The following is a 15982-nucleotide window of genomic DNA, read 5'->3' as shown; positions in this document are numbered from 1 at the left end:
ATATGGATGTGCTATCTCTATTCAGAATTGTTATATTGTTGCACATCAGACATATATACAAGATTGAAGGCTGTCTGTCCTTTATGTCTTACATATACTGCCTTATTGACCGCATATCAGAAAGGACACAGCAGTGAAGGTTGATTGTCCTTTTCTGATTGGTTTCTGCTGCCTCAGCAGGGAGACACATTGAGGATGGTGGCATCTCTGTTCAGTATTGGTATATTGCTACATATCAGACATACACAAAGATTGAAGATTGTTTGTGTCCTGTATGTCCTATATTTACTGCCTTTTCGGCTGCATATCAGGCACAGCAGTGAGGGGTTTCTCATTGTTCTACTTTGCTGCTTCTTAGGGATACACAGCAGGGGGTTGTTGGCTGCACTCCTCCAGGGAGTCACAGCATTGGGGACCCCTAACTTGTTCAACCTGAAATTTGCAAGTTTCCCTGGAATCTTGAGTAATCTTGAGGTCTGTGGATCCAGAAAGCGGGGACTGCTTGGAGGCGCTGCATTCTGGAGTTGCACAGACACGAATGGTACCCATTGGAAGCCATAGTGTATGACTTTTCTCTTGCGGTCCCAGGTTGCAGGTTGGGTCGCACGGGTGTGGGAGCCCTAAGCTTATCTGTCCCTTCTGGGTGAGGTTTTGTTACACAACAGGAATAGACATCATGGAGTTATTGCCTTACTTTGCAGTACACCAGAAAGATCGCAGCTGGGAAGGCTGTCTGTTTTTTTTGTTTTTATGTTGCTGCACAGCAGAAATTCTTAACATTGAAGCTTGTTGGTGCTTTCTGTTTCATATTGCCTTACCTTACTGCACTTCAGAAAAACACAATGCTGCAGGTTGCTTGTGTCCTTTCTGTGTTGGTTCTATCTGACTGCACTACAGAACTGCATAACAGAAAATATATTGTCTTGTGTTCCATATTATTTTACCCTGTGGCACAGAAGAAATGCACAACATGGGAGTTGGTGTTTTTTCCGTGTTCATATTGATCTTATAACTGTATTTGGTGGTTCATCAGAAATATGCAACATAGAAGTTTGGGTCTTTCTGTCTTATATTTATTGCCTTGTTTTGCTGTACATCAGTAAAACACCACCGTAAAGAGGGTTCCCGTCCTTTCTGTATTTATATCAGTTATGACCTAGCTAGCTGCATTTCAGAAACACGCAGCATTTAGGGTTTGCGTGCATCTTAATGTTTTTACATATTGGCCGCACATCAGAAAAGCAGACTGAGGATTGTTTATCTACATTGAAGTTCAGATTTGGGTCTCTCCCATATTTAATATGTTGGTTTAGCTAGCCACACTCGGATACCCAACATTATTGTCTATGCTTGTGTCCTTTCTGTCTAAATCTATTGTGCTGTGCCCACAATCTATGATTTTTTAATTTGTGATATTAATAATGCATGTATCACCTTTTGTATTTCAGCCCCCTTTTCCGTGGAGGGGCCAGGAGTTCTGACTGCAGACGTCACATGTCAGAAAGCCTCGACCCCTTACATTCAGGGATGCTGGAACCATTTCCTAGGGTTGAAGTTCAGTAGGGTTATAGGACACTGGAGGAAGGCGATAATGAATCACCCTGTTTAGTAAGAACTTGGGAAGTTCTGTTCAGAGGAGTATTATGACCTGAAGATGAAGTATAAAGATGTATATCCGACCGAATAAGTTACGGCTCGGTGCATGGCCTTCATCTCACCCTTCTAGCAGAACTAGATGTAGCAATATGAGTGTTCTATTCCTGCTATGGACTTTATTCTCCTGAAGTAGGCACTCAGGCGTAAGTAAAGCCACAGATTAGGCAGGCCTTAAACCCAGGGATCAAGCTTCTGTTAATCTATTACCCTTAAGCAGGTTTCCCTTTAGTCTTTGCTGACGTAAAGATAAAAATGAACAAAAAAGGTTGTCTGTTAGGGGCCCACCTTTTTTTTGCAGTTTTATTTCGCTGGACAAGGTTGTGTTAAGACAGGCCCTCTTAGTGATCAATGTAGTGTCCTTGTCTTACAACACAACTCTCTGATTAACCTTTAGGGGTTCTAAGTAGCACCTACAGGCACAATAGGCCATGGTTGTTAGATGTATGAGACAGGCAACATTGATAACCTACAAGTTTAACATGTTTTCTGATTCCATCTTTAAGAGCCCACTCCACCTAGATCCTGCATCCGAAGCAGAGACATCGGTGGAGTAGACTTGCAGATCAGCCGCATGATCCAGCTAAGATACCTTCATCAAGCATATGAAGTGGAGGTAAAACTCACTGTAGAACCAAGGTCTGCCAAGAGGGTCTTGCAGTGGCCCCACTCTAAGGTAGGCCTGAGGTACTTGATTATCCTCTCAGGTGTGCCGTCCTGGAAGATGTTTTTCTAGGATATCTTCCAGGACAGCATGCCTACTTCCCACCCGTTGGAGGAGGGAAAATTGTAGAACACTAGAAGGTGAGTGCCTATGAGGAATGATTTCCCTTGTGAACCAGGTTCAGGAGTTAATTCTCTACAAACTGAGGATCAAGGGGAAGGGTGGGGACTTAAAATAGCTGTCGATTGATTGTGTTTCCTGTAGGGAGGAGCCTCTAATCTCTCAGGTGTGCCGTCCTGGAAGATATCCTAGAAAAACAGTTACCGGTTGGTAACTGTCAATTTTTTCCTCAGTTTAGGTTGATATGTATTCTTCTACATATTTTTGGTAATAAAAGTTGCAATAAGCGTATACTGATTGGTTTGTGCAAAAGTTATAGCATCTACAAAATAGTGGAAAGATTTATGGTATTTTTAGTAGTAATGGCGGTGAGCAGTGATGTTTACACACACACGCCCCTGTTCTGGCTCTCGTGCCCACGATCGCGCATGGCCAGCGGTCATCAGCACCCCTGCAGCGCAGAGGGTGCGCACCTGCTATCCCGCTTAAGGGAGCTGTCGTTGAGCTACGACGGTTCGTGGGACCGTGCCGACCTGCCGCAGTATAATGACAAGTGGTTAAACAGAAGGTGATAATGAGGGAGGAGTCAATAACCCAATGATGGTGGTCTTCAGGATCAATCCAGTCTTCATCTTGGTTGTTCTCCCCCCATCCTCACTCTCTGACCTCTGGTGGGGCTCAGCCCCGCTGTTATTCATGACTAAATCATGGACTAAATAAGGAAGTGCAGGACTTCTTGTGTTGGGAAGATGGCAATGAGTGATAGAGGGGGTGGGGACACTCGTCCTATAATCCCCTCATCACTGTCACTCCTATAAAAGACAGTTCTCATTGTTTCCTCACTCTCTGACTAAGGTCCATGAATAAAGAAATGAACTGGTAGGAGATCAGAGGACCCATTTACTAGTTACCTTGAGGGTGGAATTGTAAGATCCTCAGAGAAAAGCTGCCTGATGTGGGCGGAGTCCTGGTTTAGGGGAACCAATCTGCTCATGTCTAGTAATAATCTTTTTATTTCTATTTTAGTAGATGGACGGGAGATGAGGAAAACCTCAGAGGATTGTCTCACTTTGTCTCCAGACTGTAAGGTAGAAAATGAGGACATCACACAGTATAGTCCAGGAGAAAACCCGGCTACCTCAAATGTCCATCCGGCACCACACAGTGTAGATGGACCATCGTATTCCTCTTATCCTGAGGAACCTCAGACTGTGAGGGACGGTGCCGTCCTTCCAACAGATAAGAGGTTTTCCTGTACTGAGTGCGGGAAGTGTTTCCGTTTAAAATCTTATCTTAATGTGCATAAAAAAATTCACACAGGAGAGAAGCCGTATTCCTGTCCTGAGTGCGGGAAATGTTTTTCAATGAAGTCTATTCTTTACAAACATCAGAGATCTCACACAGGGGAGAAGCCATATTCCTGTCCTGAGTGCGGGAAATGTTTTATAAAAAAATCATGCCTTGTCATACATCAGAGATCTCATACTGGGGAAAAGCCGTATTCCTGTCTTGAGTGCGGGAAATGTTTTTCAGTCATGTCCAGTCTTTACACACATCAGAGATCTCACACAGGGGTGAAGCCGTATTCCTGTCCTGAGTGCGGGAAATGTTTTTCAGAGAAGTCCAATCTTTACAAACATCAGAGATCTCACACTGGGGAGAAGCCGTATTCCTGTCCTGAGTGCGGGAAATGTTTTTCACAGAAGGTCAGTCTTTCCACACATCAGAGATCTCACACGGGGGAGAAACCGTATTCCTGTCCTGAGTGTGGGAAATGTTTTGCAAAAAAATCCAATCTTTACAACCATCAGAGATCTCACACAGGGGAGAAGCCGTATTCCTGTCCTGAGTGCGGGAAATGTTTTTCACAGAAGTCCCATCTTTCCACACATCAAAGATCTCACACAGGGGAGAAGCCACTTTCCTGTCCTGAGGATGGTAAATGTTTTTCAAATAAGTCCAATCTTTACAGACATCAGAGATTGCACATGGAAGAAAAGCCGTATTCCTGTCCTGAGTGCAGGAAACATTTTTCACGGAAGTTCAATCTTTACAGACATCAGAGATCTCACACAGGGGAGAAGCCACATTCCTGTCCTGAGTGAGGGAATTGTTCCTCACTGAAGTCCTGTCTTCCTGTACATCAGGGATCCCACACGACTTTCGAGGTGTATTAGTGTCTTGGAAATGTCTTCTATATGAATGTTGCTGGACATCACAGCTCTCATGTGGGGAAGAAGCACACCCTGATATACACCTCAGATATACTCCATGACTGATCTTCATCATGTAGGAAACAGTTCCAGGGATGTGGACATTTAAAAAAAATAAAAAAACTTGTCCAAGGGACTAAATCGGGGTCCCAATCTCTTTGTCCTGATAAAATAAAAATAATTTTTACCAAAACCGTATATAAATCTGAGGTGCTTTTAGGAACGTCGGGGGCTTTTATAACTTGGGTGCTCAGTACAAGTGCATGCTAAGAAGACAAATCACGCTCCGGTGTCCGCTCTGTTACAGGAAAAGTTCACCTTTTTTAAAAAAAAATAATAAATGCACATTTTCTGCAGGTAAATAAATGTTAATTTACTATTTTTTTTAAGATCCTGGAAAGCATTGCAGCCATGATGTGCTGATGGCTGGTGCTATGCAGGACTCCTGCAAACTGTCTGTGTAATCTGTCTGCCTGTACATTATATGGGAAGGCAGTTACAGTGACAGGAAGAGCCAATCATCTACCAGAGAGCTCAGCAGCGGTGTGGGAGTTCATTGAAAACTACAAGCCGACATTTGCAAAGGACAGAACTCTGTGAATGAATGGCACGGCCGCGCTCTTTTCATAAAGTGACAGCCGGTACAGGGAACTTCTCCCCGCACTGCTGTCACACAGAGGGCTCAGATCGCTGAGTTGCTACAGGAACATGTAACATCTTCCCGAATGGGAACATATCCTTTAACCCTTTCACTGCCACAGCTGTTTTTGATGTTTTTTTTTTTTTTTCCACACGTTTGGACCTGAAGATTACTTAAAACCACCAAAACATGATATTTTTTCTGAAAGCAGACACCCTAGAGCAGGGATATGCAATTAGCGGACCTCCAGCTGTTTCAAAACTACAGGTCCCATCATGCCTCTGCCTCTGGGTTTCATGTTTGTGGCTATCAGAGTCTTGCTCTGCCTCATGGGACTTGTAGTTCTGCAACAGCTGGAGGTCCGCAAATTGCATATCCCTGCCCTAGAGAATAAAATAGTGGTCGTTCCAATTTTTTTATGTCACACTATATTACCGCAAAAGTCTAAGAAACGCAAAATAATCAGTAAAAAACACACAGTTCATTTTATTGGGCACAAAAATGCAATAAAGTGCCCAATATTTTGGTAAAATATAAAAGCTTAGGTCACACTGAGTAAATAGATACCCAAAATGTCAAACCTGAAATTTGTGTGCGCCTGTAAAATGGTAATAGACTTCAGTACCCTATATTTTCTATAGGCAATGCTTTAAAAGCTCACTATAGGTCATCAGTTTAGTGTTACTGAGGAGGTCTGGTGATAGAATTATTGCTCTCATTCGGGTGTGTGCGGCGATATGTAACGTGTATTGCAATCAACGTTTTCAGGCATAGGCGCACCAAAGTGTGCATTTGTGTGTAAGTGTGTATATATGGGGGGCATCAAAATATTTGGGGGGATTTTATGTGCTTGGTTGTAACTTTAATTTTGTACAATAAAAAAAAGTTTTTTTTTCTTAACTTTTTTTTATGCACATGTCTATTATCCCGCTAATCTTTATAACTCATGACCAGCTGACTGTGTAAGCTACTTTGACATCACTATTTATCACCATCTCTTTGCTATGTCCCCCAAGCGTTGTGTAAGTGGCACATAATATACAATGTTCTAAAATGATGAGATTGCTATGTATTTATATTCTGTATGTTTTTTTAGTTAGGCTGATTTTCTTTGCTGCCAAGGCATAAAAGGTCCTGAAGAAGCTTATTGATGTGAAACGCGTCAACCTCTTGGACAATTCAGCAAAGCTAAATGAGTCATTATGAATATATATGGCCTAATGTTTGATGGATTTGTTCCCATGTGGTTTTAACACATCATTTTAATATCTGTACGAAAGATTGATATTTTATGTAATTTTTGTGTTCTGCGTGTTTCGTACCAAGTCTGACATACAAGGTTCTTTTTTGAAATTTTATATATATAATTGATGTAGTACATTTTATAGTTGCCAAATCTTCCTCTTTTTTTAAAATATAAAAAAGTAGCAGCATTCGCCCAGCTGTGATGAATATTAGATGTATTTTATTTCATACACTGATTTCCTTGGCTCCATCTAGTGGTCATAATGCGATATTGTGTTATTTTTACTAATGAAGGTATGTCAAGAACAATACCCCATTGTGGTCACTAGATGGAGCTGACAATCATAGGAAATCACTTTGTTACATTATGGCCAGAATTTGTAATGGCTGGATGAATGATTGTCACATTCATCCAATTAATTTTCTAGCATTAGACCCCTTAGTTTCCTTCATCAGACATGTCTTCATACAGATAACTGAGGTCATCCTCATACACTGGTGAGTACAGTACACACTGAAGGATATAAGTTAATCAAAGCAACAATATTAAACCAACCATTGATTTAAACCTGAAAATTAGCATTTGGCAATTAGATGGCGCTAAGTATCATAGAAGTTATCACCATCTAATGAACAAATGTAAAACTGGAAAACTTTCAACCAGCTCAGCGGATCGCTTAATTCCTTAATACCCCCATTCACACAGAAGGAATGTACATGCATTGTCACCGGGCAGATTGCTATGTAAATTATTTATGAATAGACCCCTAAATGTCAGGAGATGTTTATATAAAGATGGGAAGTATGTAGCAGATAAATGAATAGACCTCCTAGCAATGTTATTACCAGGCTGCAGCTAGGGGGAGCTCTAATGTTTAGAGTGTGACCATAGCAGAGTGATCCCATCTAGCTCACATTAACCCTTTCACTGCCAGAGCTGGTTTTACATTATTTTTGCACACATGTTAAAATGCAGATTTTGGGCCTGAAGATTAGATAAAACCCCCAAACATATATTTTCTGAAAGCAGAGGCCCTGGGGAATACAATGGTGGTAATTGTTAAGCTGTTCTTCGTACACAAATGTCACCTTCATATCCGGGTTTATTTTCTACTTTCCCCATTATATATGGTGTGATCTTTTCTACAATACTTTGTTATACATAAAATAGTGGAAAAATTAGTGTAATAACCACAACAACACCTCTCCATTCACATTGGTGCCATTATGGAAATATACAAATGGTAAGAAAAAGTAAAAAGATGTGCAAACGTCACATTCCAAACATTCCTCAAAGTCCATTAATAAGTGTAAAGAAGAAATCGCTCCACTCCCTTATATATACACCACTTAGTGCTCGTGTCACCCCTCCCCCCTTTTGGCACCACTCACCGGAACTATATGCCCCCCACTTTCATGGGTGGGAACACACATTATACACAATTTTAAGGTAAAATATAAAAGATGAGGTTGTGATGAGTAAATAGATACCAAACATGTCAAGTAATAAAATTGTGTGTACCTGTGACATGGGGAAAATACTACAGTACCTAAAAATCTCCATAGGAGGCGCTTTCCTGCTCATCAGTTTATGCAGGGGTCTCAAACTGGCGGCCCTCCAGCTGTTGCAAAACTACAAGTCCCATCATGCCTCTGCCTGTGGGAGTCATGCTTGTAACTGTCAGCCTTGCAATTCCTCATGGGACTTGTAGTTTCAAAACAGCTGGAGGGCTGCCAGTTTGAGACTCCTGGTTTAGAGAGAAGTGTGATCTCTGGTGGTAGAATTATTCCTCTCACTCCGACATTTGTGGTGATACCTCACATGTGTAGTGCAATCACACTTTACATACACATATACACAGTATGGGTGCGTTTGCAGGTATGTGCTGGGCAATAGGGGTTACTTTTCATCTTTAATATAAATTTTATCATCATTTTTTTTTAATATCTCTGTGATGCATAGAAAATGTTAAAGCTGCGCTGGCATTTACAAAAGAAAAAGTGTTTTAAAATTTACCAAAACAGCACACTGACCCCCCGATGTTCTTTTATGTATTTGGGAGACATATAGCAGCTCAGGCTGGTTGTTCGGGGTTTGGCAGCTTTCAGTGTCCCAACAACTGATGATGTGTTCCCGTCCAGTCCATTCAGCTGTCACCTGGGGATTAGTGGGTTAGTGCAAATAACTTTGTCACCCTGTACTGTACTGCCTGGAGCACAGAGGATCCTCTAGGTCTGACAGTAAAGCTGCGAGGCCAGAAATGATTGAACACAATATAGATCCTTCCTCATCTCTTTCCTGGTTATGGAAATCTATGATATTACTACAAACCTACCTACAATGGTGGAATCATTTGTCACAGAGAGCAGCAGTACCCTTCTGGAACATTCTGGTGAAGACTAAATGCACCCTCAGACATCCTCACAGGGTGAGCTTTCCAAACTGATGCTGGAGGGTTTCCATATACACCCACTATGTTTGTTGGGCCCCACTATCCCACCTATGAGCCTGGCATGGTGGCTGCCACTGGGTAGAAGAGAGAGAGAGACCAGAGAACATCCGCTCGCTGATCCCCATAGCTATAATGACCCCGGAAGTGATATGTATTAGGTGACTTCTGGGTTCATTGCTATCATTCCTGGCTGCTGTGGCCAGAGAATCTGGGAACTATTATTTTTATTATAGAGTATTTACTGTATATAGCGACAACAGTTTGCGCAGCACTTTTTAGTCCTGGAGGTGAGTATGGGAGGAGGTAACAAGGGACCCAGAGAGCAGGAGGTGTTGGGAGGAGCGGAGAAGATGATTTGAGCAATATCTGCAGATGAGGTTGGTGATGTAGCTGGGGGTGATGCTGTGGATGGCTTTGTATGTTGTGGTTAGTGTAACGGAATCACTTCCCACTCCGCTTGAGTGCTTCCTCTGATCTGAATATAGATATCAGATATTATAGCCGCATATTACAACCAAGACCTAGACAGGACTCGTTTGGCTGCAAAGCTGGAACACATTTATTTGATCAAACTAACACAGAATATATACACTATAGGAGGACACCCCCCTCCTGATCATATTACCCTATCAATACAAACTGCACACAGGAATATAATTACAACAACAGACATATACTATAAACATTACATTAATTAGCCACCTCAATGACTCAGAGGTTTCATTCCAGGTCAGACTTGCCGACTTCTATAATACTGAATGCAGTGTACTGGACAATACACATTATTACAAGTATAGACACAACCCACAATGGTTTGCTTAGCAGACAGACAATAGATGAGTTAATTAGCACAAATAACAAATGGGTGAAAGACCCTTAGGAGGCACACTAGACCTACTTGCAATAAACACATTATAGCAAGCAACCCCAGACAGGTGGCTTGCTGATGACATAAACATCTGCTATGAATCCCATAGTGTGGAGCTGTCCTTGCTTGAAATGTGAAATCTAGACCCTTAACATGGACCCCGGGCTTAGGCTGCTTTCACACTGGAGCGGGTGGGCGTTGACGGTAAAACACTGCTAGTTTTAGCGGCGCTTTACCGTCATTTTAGCGGCACTATTTGGCTGCTTGTGGGGTGCTTTTAACCCCCGGTAGCGGCCAATGAAGAGGTTAAATGCACCCGTGTATTGCGGCTGCGAAAGGGCTTTTCAGGTGCTTCGGCAGCTGTGCCCATTCATTTTAATGGGCAGCAGGAGTGGTGTATACACCGCTCCAAAGATGCTGCTTGGAGGACTTTTATTAACGTCCTGCCAGCGCATCGCCTCAGTGTGAAAGCACTCTGGTTTTCACACTGAGACTGCAGGGGAGCCGTTTTTCAGGTGCTATTTTTAACCCCAAAGTGCCTGAAAAATGCCCCAGTGTGAAAGGGGTCTTAGAGTCCCAGAGTCTGTGTGTCTTGGGGAGACATGGACTTGAATATAAAGTAACAAGGGCACTCCATGGATCCCCCAGGCATACACCTTCCAAAGTTGTAGTGTTCCCTTAAATACCAGGGCCCATAGTCAGTGGATAAGAGGCTTGCCCCCAGTCCTCTCCAAAAGCCCCTGTCCTGGCTAGGTCTGTCACAGTTAGTATTTTGAATTTTATACGGTGGGGTAGGGGAAGCCAATGAAGGGATTGGCAGAGAGGAGCAGCAGTAGGGATGAGCTTCGAGTTCGAGTTGAACTTATGTTCGACTTGAACATCAGCTGTTCGCCAGCTCTCCGAACAGCGAAAAATTTGGGGTGTTCACGGCAAATTCGAAAGCCGCGGAACACCCTTTAAAAGTCTATGGGAGAAATCAAAAGTGCTAATTTTAAAGGCTTATATGCATGGTATTGTCATAAAAAGTGTTTGGGGACCTGGGTCCTGCCCCAGGGGACATGGATCACTGCAAAAAAAAGTTTTAAAAACTGCCTTTTTTTCGGGAGCAGTGATTTTAATAATGCTTAAAGTGAAACAATAAAAGTGTAATATTCCTTTAAATTTCGTACCTGGGGGGTGTCTATAGTATGCCTGTAAAGGGGCACATGTTTCCCGTGTTTAGAACAGTCTGACAGCAAAATGACATTTCAAAGGAAAAAAGTCATTTAAAACTACTCGCAGCTATTAATGAATTGCCGGTCTGACAATACACATAAAAGTTCATTGATAAAAAACCCACAGGGGAACCCCGAACCAGAATTTAAAAAAAAAATGACGTGGGGGTCCCCCTAAATTCCATACCAGGCCCTTCAGGTCTGGTATGGATATTAGGGGAACCCCGGCCAAAAAAAAAAAATGGCATGGGGTCCCCTTCAAAATCTATATGATGCCCAGTCTGGATAACTGAACCACCAAAGTGGTTAAAATCACTGCTCCTTTAAAAACGATTGTTTTAAAAACTTTTTTTGCATTGATACATGTCCCCAGGGCAGTATCCAGGTCCCCATACATTTTTATGACAAATAACTTGCATATAAGCCTTTAAAATTAAGACTTTTCATGTTCGTTCCCCATAGACTTTAATAAAGTTTGCATGTTCGCTAGAACTTTTTGCCTGTTTGAGATGTTCTGGTGTGAACTGAACCGGGGGGTGTTTGGGCCATCCCTACAGCTGGTTCTGCTGCTTTCTGCTTCACAGCCGCCTGCCCACTGTGTATGTGCAAACTGCGCTGCTCTAGCTAACTGGCCCTGCAGTCTTTTTGGACCTGTGATGTGTCCCAGAAGGCTGCAGGCAGGGGGGAAGAAGGAGAACTTTTGCTCAGATGGCATAGGTAATCTGAGTGGAAGTGGGAGCGGGTACCTGTCAAAACCAAGTACGTGCCCCCCCCAAAAAAAAATTACATGCCAAATGTGGCAGAGGAGGAGGGGAGGACTTAAAGTGGAACTTCTCATTTTAGGTGAAGTTGAAATAGATCAGGCAATAAACTGTTAAATAGAAAGAGTTGTATAGAATCTAGAAAGGGAACCAGATTGGGGAGAGGAGTGGGAAGCCTAGCTACATATAGTGGGAATCCCAGTTACATATAGTGGGAGAAGAGTGGGAAGCCTAGCTACATATAGTAGGAATCCCAGCTACATATAGTGGGAGAGGAGTGGGAAGCCTAGCTACATATAGTGGGAAGCCCAGCTACATATAGTGGGAGAGGAGTGGGAAGCCCAGCTACATATAGTGGGAGAGGAGTGGGAAGCCCAGCTACATATAGTGGGAGAGGAGTGGGGAGCCCAGCTACATATAGTGGGAGAGGAGTGGGAAGCCCAGCTACATTTAGTACACTAAGATGTGCTGGGGGAAGATAAAGGCAGAACAGAATACAGCTGGTCGGGAGAGCAACGAGGGGACAACAGGGAAGATATATAGGCTGGGTAGACAAGTGACAGGATAGACAGGACAGAACGAGGAGTACATGAGTGAAGGACTGCAGGGAGACACCAGGACACAATCGGAGATATCAGGAAGGAGGATCGGATATTGATTGTAGGAAAAGGGTATGGGGGCATATCTGAGAAGAAGAGTGAGTATGGCAAGAATCTGGAGGGAGGAAGTGAAGAGAAACAAAGTTACAATCAGAAGAAAACATGAGTCACACAGAGAGGGAGTGCAGCTAACATTCAGAGCACTGAGCCACTCTGTGATAGAATGACAGGAAGCCAACAGAATGTAGCTTAGCGGCTGCAGATGGACATTTTAGCTTCCCGGGCTCCCTTCTGGAACTGACAGGGCCCGGGCCCCATACAGCAGGGTCGATGCTACCCCCTTATCAGTGGCCCTGCACACAAGTACTATGAATACATAAGGTGTACATACTCTGATATTTGGTTATAGGACAAGATGGCAGCATTGGGTATAGAAAACAACCGTTTCAGGTTTAGTCCAATCAGTGAGACGGATGATTACTAGCATGCCACACTCACTGGCTGCTAAATCCATGGGTAAAATCTCCTGGTGGGTCAGCGAGCCTTACCAGTGAAACATTAGTGACTCTATTATATCACTTCTAGAAGGAGCTATAAATCTGGCCACATTTTAATCATATCATTGGATGGAGATGGCTGTGATGAGGAGGGGGTGATGGCTGTGATGGGGCACAGTTCTGGGGGAGGGGGTTGAATTGCCGAATTGCGAACGATATGGGCCGTACGCACCAAATTCGTGTGGCGCGTCACGGCCCATAATTCACTGCGGCATCGCAGTGCATTGCTGGCTGATGATTGGCCAATCGTGCACTATGACCCGCATGCTTGGCCAATCACAGCGCCATCAGTAGAGAGAGCTCTAATTGGCCAAAGCCAGGGTGGCTTTGGCCAATTATGGCTCAGGGGGTTTAGAACACGCCCCACACTATATAAGGCCGCCTGCACGGCGGCCCTGTGTAGTGTGTTCCGGCGTGCTTAGAGAGAGAGAGACAGTGTCATTTCATTTGAGTTAGCTAGATTAGGCAGGACAGTCAGTGAGTTAGCTGCACTTACTTGTATTGTGTATATATATGCATCCCAGGTATTATATATATATATATATATATATATATATATATATATATACACTGTATTCAGTTTAGCTAGATCCGTTCCTGTTATCTTCCTACTGACAGGCAGGCTTGTCTTGTTACAGTATTTACAGCTACCTGAAGAAAATTGCTGGTGTTCTTTTGATCCTATTAGTACCACAGTCAGGCAGCTAGACTATTTACAGTTAGTGTAGTGCGTCCTCCTCACAGTGTTCAGTTAAAGCTACAAGTTAGTTTAGTGTGACCTCTGCACAGTGTTCAGCTAAAACTACAAGTTAGTGTAGTGCGTCCTCCTCACAGTGTTCAGCTAAAGCTACAAGTTAGTTTTGTGCGACCTCTGAACAGTGTATAGCTAAAGCTACAAGTTAGGGTAGTGCGTCCTCCTCACAGTGTTCAGCTAAAGCTACAAGTTAGTTTAGTGTGACCTCTGCACATTGTTCAGCTAAAGCTACAAGTTAGGGTAGTGCGTCCTCCTCACAGTGTTCAGCTAAAACTACAAGTTAGTGTAGTGCGACCTCTGCGCAGTGTTCAGCTAAAGCTACAAGTTAGTGTAGTGCGTCCTCCTCACAGTGTTCAGCTAAAACTACAAGTTAGTGTAGTGCGACCTCTGCACAGTGTTCAGTTAAAGCTACAAGTTAGTGTAGTGTGTCCTCCTCACAGTGTTCAGCTAAAACTACAAGTTAGTGTAGTGCGACCTCTGCACAGTGTTCAGCTAAAGCTACAAGTTAGTGTAGTGAGACCTCTGCACAGTGTTCAGCTAAAGCTACAAGTTAGTGTAGTGTGTCCTCCTCACAGTGTTCAGCTAAAGCTACAAGTTAGTGTAGTGAGACCTCTGCACAGTGTTCAGCTAAAGCTACAAGTTAGTATATATATATATATATATACACACTGTATTCAGTTTAGCTAGATCCGTTCCTGTTATCTTCCTACTGACAGGCAGGCTTGTCTTGTTACAGTATTTACAGCTACCTGAAGAAAATTGCTGGTGTTCTTTTGATCCTATTAGTACCACAGTCAGGCAGCTAGACTATTTACAGTTAGTGTAGTGCGTCCTCCTCACAGTGTTCAGTTAAAGCTACAAGTTAGTTTAGTGTGACCTCTGCACAGTGTTCAGCTAAAACTACAAGTTAGTGTAGTGCGTCCTCCTCACAGTGTTCAGCTAAAGCTACAAGTTAGTTTTGTGCGACCTCTGAACAGTGTATAGCTAAAGCTACAAGTTAGGGTAGTGCGTCCTCCTCACAGTGTTCAGCTAAAGCTACAAGTTAGTTTTGTGCGACCTCTGAACAGTGTATAGCTAAAGCTACAAGTTAGGGTAATGCGTCCTCCTCACAGTGTTCAGCTAAAGCTACAAGTTAGTTTAGTGTGACCTCTGCACATTGTTCAGCTAAAGCTACAAGTTAGGGTAGTGCGTCCTCCTCACAGTGTTCAGCTAAATCTACAAGTTAGTGTAGTGCGACCTCTGCGCAGTGTTCAGCTAAAGCTAGAAAGTTGGTGTAGTGCGTCCTCCTCACAGTGTTCAGCTAAAACTACAAGTTAGTGTAGTGCGACCTCTGCACAGTGTTCAGTTAAAGCTACAAGTTAGTGTAGTGTGTCCTCCTCACAGTGTTCAGCTAAAACTACAAGTTAGTGTAGTGCGACCTCTGCACAGTGTTCAGCTAAAGCTACAAGTTAGTGTAGTGAGACCTCTGCACAGTGTTCAGCTAAAGCTACAAGTTAGTGTAGTGTGTCCTCCTCACAGTGTTCAGCTAAAACTACAAGTTAGTGTAGTGCGTCCTCTGAACAGTGTTCAGCTAAAACTACAAGTTAGTGTAGTGCGAGCTCTGCACAGTGTTCACCTAAAGCTACCTGTAGAAGGTTGGTGGTGTTTTCCTGATCCTATCACTACCGCAGGCAGCTAAATAAGCTACAAGTTATTTTTTTGCGAGCTCTGCACAGTGTTCAGCTAAAGCTACCTGTAGAAGGTTGGTGGTGTTTTCCTGATCCTATAACTACCGCAGGCAGCTAAATAAGTTACAAGTTAGTTTTTTTGCGAGCCCTGCACAGTGTTCACCTAAAGCTACCTGTAGAAGGTTGGTGGTGTTTTCCTGATCCTATCACTACCGCAGGCAGCTAAATAAGCTACAAGTTAGTTTTTTGCAAGCTCTGCACAGTGTTCAGCTAAAACTACAAGTTAGTGTAGTGGGAGCTCTGCACAGTGTTCACCTAAAGCTACCTGTAGAAGGTTGGTGGTGCTTTCCTGATCCTATCACTACCGCAGGCAGCTAAATAAGCTAAAAGTTAGTTTTTTGCGAGCTCTGCACAGTGTTCATCTAAAGCTACCTGTAGAAGGTTGGTGGTATTTTCCTGATCCTATCACTACCGCAGGCAGCTAAATAAGCTACAAGTTATTTTTTTTGCGAGCTCTGCACAGTGTTCACCTAAAGCTACCTGTAGAAAGTTGGTGGTGTTTTCCTGATCCTAT

The 15982-nt window shown here is 43.2% G+C and overlaps 1 protein-coding gene across 1 annotated transcript in view; it reads left to right on the top strand.

The window, feature by feature from the left end:
• LOC141121810 (uncharacterized) overlaps nt 1-15982 on the top strand; it is a 50390-nt gene that overhangs the window by 11806 nt on the left and 22602 nt on the right. Inside the window, exon 8 of the mRNA XM_073611529.1 lies at nt 3464-4439. Coding sequence (XP_073467630.1) covers nt 3464-4439 — 976 coding nt within the window. The remainder of the gene's footprint in view (nt 1-3463; nt 4440-15982) is intronic.

This window comes from Aquarana catesbeiana, unplaced genomic scaffold (genome assembly GCF_042186555.1).
Source record: "Aquarana catesbeiana isolate 2022-GZ unplaced genomic scaffold, ASM4218655v1 unanchor232, whole genome shotgun sequence".
Lineage (NCBI taxonomy): Eukaryota > Metazoa > Chordata > Amphibia > Anura > Ranidae > Aquarana > Aquarana catesbeiana.
The sequence above is the reverse complement of the archived record's forward strand: the minus strand, read 5'-3'. Positions and strand labels throughout refer to the sequence as shown.